The sequence below is a fragment of the Rhinatrema bivittatum genome, chromosome 17 (genome assembly GCF_901001135.1).
Source record: "Rhinatrema bivittatum chromosome 17, aRhiBiv1.1, whole genome shotgun sequence".
Taxonomy (NCBI): Eukaryota; Metazoa; Chordata; class Amphibia; order Gymnophiona; family Rhinatrematidae; genus Rhinatrema; species Rhinatrema bivittatum.
Window position 1 is genome coordinate 9,540,974 of NC_042631.1, and position 7,694 is coordinate 9,548,667.

At 43.7% G+C, this 7,694-nt stretch overlaps 1 protein-coding gene across 1 annotated transcript; it reads left to right on the forward strand.

Moving 5' to 3' along the window:
* Positions 1–406: 406 nt before the first annotated feature.
* Positions 407–5,520, forward strand: FGF19 (fibroblast growth factor 19). The gene is made up of 3 exons (XM_029582909.1): positions 407–742; positions 874–977; positions 4,521–5,520. Exons 1-3 carry the CDS (start codon positions 508–510, stop codon positions 4,821–4,823), a joined length of 642 nt encoding a protein of 213 aa, XP_029438769.1. The 5' UTR covers positions 407–507; the 3' UTR covers positions 4,824–5,520.
* Positions 5,521–7,694: the final 2,174 nt, after the last annotated feature.

Here is a 7,694-nt window from a genome sequence, read left to right on the forward strand (position 1 = left end):
CAAAGATAAAGTGGGCTGCTGGGAGGCAGCCCAAACAATATCCGGGAAGCACCACCGTCTTTATCTTTCTGCTTCCAAATAGAGGAAGGGGCTTTGCTGTTTCTTAAGATAAGCTGCTTTCATTGTCAAAGTTAATTAACCTCCGGGCCCACAAGTGTGTACACAGCAAGAACTTGGTTCTCCATACCAGAAATGAAATGCAGACCGGAGAGAAATGGTTCTGATGCAAGCCTGGAGAGTCTCTGACAATGATGTAATCCTGATTAATATTCACTAGGGCGGGTAACTGGCTACTATGAAAGTGTCTCTATATTGGAACTGGAATTAGGCTTATCGATGGAGCTGATAAGAGGCCTATAAAAGGCTAGGGGTTGGCTTTGTGTTTACTACAGCCCTGAAGCAATTACTTGCGAAGCACTGCTTGGCTAATCCTGGCTTAGTTTCTGCAGGAACTTTGGGGGGTGTGCTGGGGAAAACATCAGCCTTCAGCTACAAGAACCTGGGAAGATGTGGAGAAGGCTGTGTGAGTCCTGCATTGCCCGGGCTCTGGTGATGCTCTGCTTAGCGATGGTGGCTCGCTCCAGGCCTTTCTCTGACGCAGGGCCACATGTCAACTATGGCTGGGGGGAAGCTATAAGGCTCCGGCATCTCTACACAGCCAGCAAGCACGGCCTGTTCAGCTACTTCCTACGGATCAATGAAGATGGCCGAGTGGATGGAGTCGGCGTCCAGAGCACCCACAGTAAGTGGAAGGAAAACAGGGGGAAGGCGAACTCTACAATCGCACTGAACGGGGAATCCAGGCAGGCAGGCAGTCGGGAAATAATTTCTTTAAACAGACTCTGCTGATCTTTCTTTTTTGTGTGTTGCTAGGTTTGCTGGAAATCAGGGCAGTGGCACTTCGCACGGTGGCGATTAAAGGCACCCAGAGCTCCCGCTACCTCTGCATGGACAGCGAGGGCAGGCTGCACGGGCTGGTAAGTGATAGGAGACTGGGAAAGATGCCAAACGCATGCTTGGAACAGACAAAAACCTTTTGTCGTATCCTTGGTAGGATTTAACCAAGATCCGATCTGAATGTAAATATCTTTTGGGAGTTGCATAAATGCTGTCGATCGCAGATCCGTAGGGATCCATACAAAGTGGGGGAAATGACCTTTTTTTCCCCACCCTGCTGCAAGGGAAGTGTGACCACACCAGCAGCGAAAAACTTTCAATACGTTTGAAGCTTGCACGGTCTAAAAAACAAATTAAGGTGGCAGAAGATGAGTGCTGCACACGCAGACAGATACGTTTGTTACAGGGAAATCTGAAGAGGGTGTAGCTGCAATCAGTGGGACACCGCTAACATATCTGTGAAAGTTTCAACTCACGTTAAAAGTCTACCGTCAAGATTATTCTGTCGGCACCTGCTGGAAACAAGCACCGCTGCGGATTGAGGTTTTTTTTGTTTGTTTTAGTGAATTTACCAATGACCTCTAAACCACATAGATAAAAGAAAGTAAAAGCCCACCCTGAAAAAAACATTTTATGAGATAAAACGCCTTCAGTTTCCAATTGTCTAAAATGGGACAGGGATCCTAACATAGTAAAGTCAGCAGAGAAAGACCCAAGGGGCCCATCCAGGCTGCCCAGCAATCTACTATTTCATTATTTTTATTTTATTCTTCGTTGCTCTGTGCAGGTTACCCCACTCAATCAATCACGGGTTTTCCTTTTTTTTGTCTCCATCATTTATCCACTAGGAATCCTCCGTGCTTACCCCGTGCCCTTCTGAATTCCGCTACCGTCCTCATCCTCACTACCTCCTCTGGGAGGGCTTTCCGTGAAGAAATGTGGATCCTGACTCCACCCCCTTACAACCTTCTTATTATGACGCCTTGTTCTATTGTTTTCTTTCCACTGAGAAAGGTCTGATTCCTGCGCATTAGTAATACCTTTCGGGCATTTACAATTACGTGCCACACCACGCCCGTCTCTCCTCTCCTCCAGCAAATACATATTTAGGTCCTTCAGTCTCATCTCATAACTCTTTTGGTGCAGGCCCCACACCATTTTGGTTGCCTCTCTCTGGCCCGCTTCCATCCTCTCTCTGTCCTTTTTGAGATACGGGCTCCAGAACTGAACTCAGTAATCCAGGTGAGACCTCAAAAATGAGCTGTACAGGGACGTTGTCACCTCCTTTTTCCTGCTGCATATGGCTCTCTCTATGCAGCCCAGCATCCCTCTGGCTTTAGCTATCACCTTGACACTCTGCTTCACCACCTTCAGATCATCAGACACTACCATACCAAGGCCCCTCTCCCAGTCCAGCACTTCAGACGTTCATTCTCCAGATTATGTACAGCTCCTTAGGATTTCTGCACACCAAATGCATGACTCTGCACTTCTTGGCAATGAATCCCAACTGCCAAACTTCTGACCACTCCTCAAGTTTTCTTAGATCGCTTTTCATTCTCTCTTCTTCTTCAGGTGTGTCGACTTTGTTGTAGATCTTAATGTCATCTGCAAAAAGACAAACCTTTCCTTCTAACCCTTCCACTATGTTACCCACATTGAATTGAACCAGTCCTTGAGGTCCTCCACTTCTCAGTCTTCCCTCTTCAGAGTAGGTTCTGTCATCTGTCAGTCAACCAATTTCTGATCCATTCCACCATCTTGGGACCCATTTCCAGGGCTGTATCGCTCCCTGGTGAGACCCCACCTTGAATGCTGTGTACAATTCTGGTCGCCACATCTCAAAAAAGATATAGCTGCGATGGAGAAGGTACAGAGAAGGGAGACCAAAATGATAAAGGGGATGGAACAGCTCCCCTATGAAGAAAGACTAAAGAGGTTAGGACTTTTCAGCTTGGAGAAGAGATGGCTGAGGGGGGATATGATAGAGGTGTTTAAAATCATGAGAGGTCTAGAACGGGTAGATGTGAATCGGTTATTTACTCTTTCAGATAATAGAAGGACTAGGGGGCACTCCATGAAGTTAACATGTGGCACATTTAAAACTAATCAAAGAAAGTTCTTTTTCACTCAACGCACAGTTAAACTCTGGAATTTGTTGCCAGAGGATGTGGTTAGTGCAGTTAGTGTAGCTGTGTTTAAAAAAGGATTGGATAAGTTCTTGGAGGAGAAGTCCATTACCTGCTATTAATTAAGTTGAGTAAGAAAATAGCCACTGCTATTACTAGCAACAGTAGCATGGAATAGGCTTAGTTTTTGGGTACTTGCCAGGTTCTTGTGGCCTGGTTTGGCCTCTGTTGGAAACAGGATGCTGGGCTTGATAGACCCTTGGTCTGACCCAGTATGGCAACTTCTTATGTTCTTATGTTCATGAGTCTCCCATGTGAGAACAAGTCAAAAGCTTGACTGAAATCCAAACAAATCACATCAAGTGCTCTTCCCTGATCTAATTCTCTCGTTGCCCAATCAAAGTCTCTTCTTAAATGGAGCCTGATGTCTTTGAGCAGATAGATGAATGGAACACTTTCTTCAGGGGCCTGCATCAAACACTCTGACAAGTCAGGGGTCTTTGACAATCTCAGAGAAATATAATCAGCTTTTTTTTCCTGTTTGTTCCTGAGGTCATTCACCCTCAGCAACTTAGGAAAAAGCAGCAAGGCAGAATAAACAGAAGGTTTAGGAGGGTCTTCTGGGATTTCTCCTCTTTTCGGTGATGTTGGGGGCCCATTCCACTTTGCTTTATAAAAAGCAACTTTTTTTTTTTGCAACATTTATTCACAAAAGGAACAACTGAAAATTCAAAACATTTATTTCCTGAACGTTCTGGATTCTTTTTTTTTGGGGGGGGGAGGGGTTAATTTTCAGAAAATACAAACGTATAAAAATGCTTTATGAAAATTTTGTGTCTACTTTGTGTTCTGCACAGAGGCGCTTCCAGGGGTGGAGAAATCATTTAAGCGTGCCCTTTTGATTTTTTCAAAGTTTGCTTGTAAATATCCACCACCTGCTCCCTGGTGGATGTAAATGTGCTCATCTATGCTATGCAAAGTTACGGGCGGTCCCACTAATTTATGCACAAAAGGTGTGGCATACGAAGCTGTTATAAAATCGGGCTCCCTATAGCTAAATTTGTCGAATGTGTTCAAATAGTAATACTTCCAAAACTTGTTTTGAGATTATTTGGGCTGACTGATCCAGATCCTCCTGAGGAGACACCAGTACTTATAATGCCTCCTAATTATCCCCTCCCACTGATTGCCATCAAACCCTATGCTGGTGTCGCACCCATACCCTGCAATCTATGAATGAAGCAGAGACGGCTGATGAAGGGGCTCAGGAAAAAGAATTTTTATAAATAGGGTACATGATAAGAACAAAAAGTGCACCACTTTTATTTCCCAAAGCAGCTTAAAAATATGAGAAAGATAATTTATTAGAAACAAATAAATAAATAAATAGATAAATTAAAGAAACACGTGAGCTGTTTTGCAGAACCTTGCTGTGTCAGAAGGATACGAGCAGTGCCACTTGTACCAAACTTCCCTTTTTTTTTTACCTTTCAGGTCAGTTATTCTCCAGAAGACTGTTCTTTTGAAGAGGAGCTCCTGCCTGATGGTTACAATATCTACAAATCCAAGAAATATGGAATTGATGTTTCTTTAAGTCGCGACAGACAGAGGCAGCAACACAAAGGAAGTGGCTCCCTCCCACTGTCCCACTTTCTCCCCATGATCAACACTGTGCCTGTGGAGACACCGTACGGCAGCACGAACGAGTACGTACCGCTGTTTTATCCAGATGAGATGGACCCCTATGGAATTCATTCCAAAGGAGGAGTGGAGAGCCCTAGCTATCAAAAGAAATGATGCGCCTGACTTGTACGGTCGGTTTTCTTTTGCATTTTCAGGAAAGACTATGTGAGCACTCAGTGAGCGGCACCCACTCTAACGACCGAAGCCAACAGGCTGTAAAATCCAGCCACCAACAAGGAGGCCTGAACAAAACAACCGAAAAAAAAATGAATCCCTACTCTGAAAACAGTGGAGACATTGCTCAGTTGTGAAAAAGCCTGCGGCTCTCCTGCAGGAAGTCATGATCTTAACCCAGTGGCTAAGAGCTAATATTGTTGTCATGTGTTTGTTAATATTCCAGACGCCTTCTAATACCAATATTTACGATTTACTATAAAGTTATATTCCTGCTTTTAAAGCCTTCTGAAAAGGCCAGTCTTAGGAATGAAACATGAATCAGAGTATAATGAACAAAATAATGGCAGGTACGGAGGACAGGGCCTAATACACGTGTGTCAGGCTTGAAGAATAATGTACAGTGCAGTAGGTATAGTTGCAACAGGAATTCATTTTATTGTCCTAGCACTTGCTTTTTTTTTTTTGTAGTATTTATACTTAATTTATTGAATACATTGTTTATTTTCTTACTGTATTTATATAAAAAGTATATTTATGCACTTCTGTGAGAGGCACAATCATGAGAATTTCATGAACGTTTCCAAACCACGGAACAGCAGAGAACTGGTACTGATCAAATCCTTGCAAAAGTTGCAGTAGCATGATGGTAATGTTTTGTCCTTAGACTTGTAAATAAACTACCTCCAAGAAAGTAATGTTGTCTCTCTTTTCTGCATGCCAAATAGGTGAACGATGACCCACAGAAAACACTAGGGCTCTCTTACAAAACTAAAGATTTATTATCTTAAGGAAAAATGAACAAAACTGCTCATTGCCTATAAAAATGCCTCCATTGATGAGGCTTGAGAATGGTAACCAATAACAAGGACATTCATTCAAAGTCATCCTTCTTGTCAGATTGAAGACGCCTTTTCAGTTAGAAGCAACCTAGATAAAAATACTATAGGACTTACACTAAAAATAATCAAATGCTAGAGACGTGCATTCGTTTAAAAATCTGAAACGAAAATGGACATTTTCGTTTTGTTTCATTGAGTCAAAAATGGCCCCAAAAACCATGAAAATTTTCATTTTTATTCATTGCAGAGGTGAACTTTTTCCAAGAGCATTGGCAGGTGATATAAAATAGGGCAATTAGCCTAGAGAGTGCTAACCCCTCCCCACCCCAAAATAATAATAATTCTTTCACAAGGTGAGGGACCCCCCTCCCTCAGCAGATTCTTCACTCACCCCTAAAAATATGCCCAAAAAAATCCCCCTTGGCCCGGGACACCCCCCAGATTTCCATCTTTACCTTAAGTGAAGCCCCAGAGCAGAAGTGATCCCCAGTCCCTTCTGCCCTACCAGAAAAAAAATGTAAAATAGAGTCACAGGGCAGGAGTAACTGAGGATCATTTCTGCCCTGGAGATCCTGGGAGCCTCACCTAAGGTAACGTGTGGGTAGTGGGGGGAGGAGGTCCTTAGCTGAGGGGGCAGCTATTTTAAGGCTTTTGGGTGGAGAGGCTCTTTGCTCTGATCGAAAATCTGCTTTTCCACTGTAAAAGCAATGTGCAGGGGTTGAGGTCTCAGGTCTTCTTTACAAACACCTGCTGCCACTTTCGGAAATGATTTACTAGGTCAGTGGGTGATCCGAGTGCACTACCGTTCATTGACCTCCTGAATAACTGTGAAGAGCCAGGTAAGATCTCCCTGGTGTTACATTTTCAGCAATTTCTACTGCCAAATATTTTAAGGACAGCAGACACACTTTTGCTGGGAATGATTGAGGCAAGGAGTCATCCATGCACCCTGATTTTGACCGTCTATACCGCGTGACGTAACGTTCAGCGAGAGCAAGAATAAATGAAAAGGAATTTGCCCCCCCCCCCCTCCAATCAGGCCTTCTAAGCAGGATCCCCACACAGTCAGAAAACTTTTAACAATTAAGACAGAACACAGTGGGGGAGATTTTCAATGAGTTTCGCAGCGCGCGCATATTATAAAATTGGGTGTACATTTGTGCGCACCGGGTAGCACGCACAAATGTACCCCCACGTGCATAAGAATAAAAATCTGCCCCATTGGGTCAAAATTTGTGTCTTGGGGGAGATTTACTATACTGCTATATTTTACCATGGGAGGGGCAAGATATTGTGTCGGGTATTCCCATGATATTGGGTCTCGCCCTGATAAAATATCGCAGCTGTTTCCCTGTGATATTTTTTATCATGGAAAAAAAAAAAAGCAAAAAAGATATTGTGGCGAAACGGGGGAAAACATGAAATGGCAGCCTAGTTAGAGCCGCCATTGTGTTAAAGGGCCATACAGCCCAAAAATAAGCCCTCCTCCCCCCCCATGCCCGAAGACGCCCGCTGCCTATTGAGGTAACCTGCAGTAAAAAGAAGAAGAATAAAAACTAATGCTACATGGTAATGCCCCCTCTCCCCTTACCAATGCCCCACCCTTTAAATAAATAGATCCTCCAGGTTCCAAACCCTTCCCTTCAAGGCATCCTGCCTCCTCCATTTGGTGTCTAGTGGCCCCCAGACTCTCCCCCATATTTTGACAAAAACATTTTTGGTGCATAACGGGGCCCAGAGTGTCCCCTAGGCTCCAAGCTAGTCAACGCCATCTTTCAAAATGCCCAATGTGATATCAAGATCTCTTGTTCTAGAACCTTCCATGAAAAATGCTTGTTTTGTGCATCTATAAATATATATGCATATATAACACACATATATAATACATTTTCACCTTGGGAAGGCATCTGCTGGTGCTTGCTCATTTGTGGTGCCCTTCTTGTACACTGCAGACAGAGGCCCATGTTTT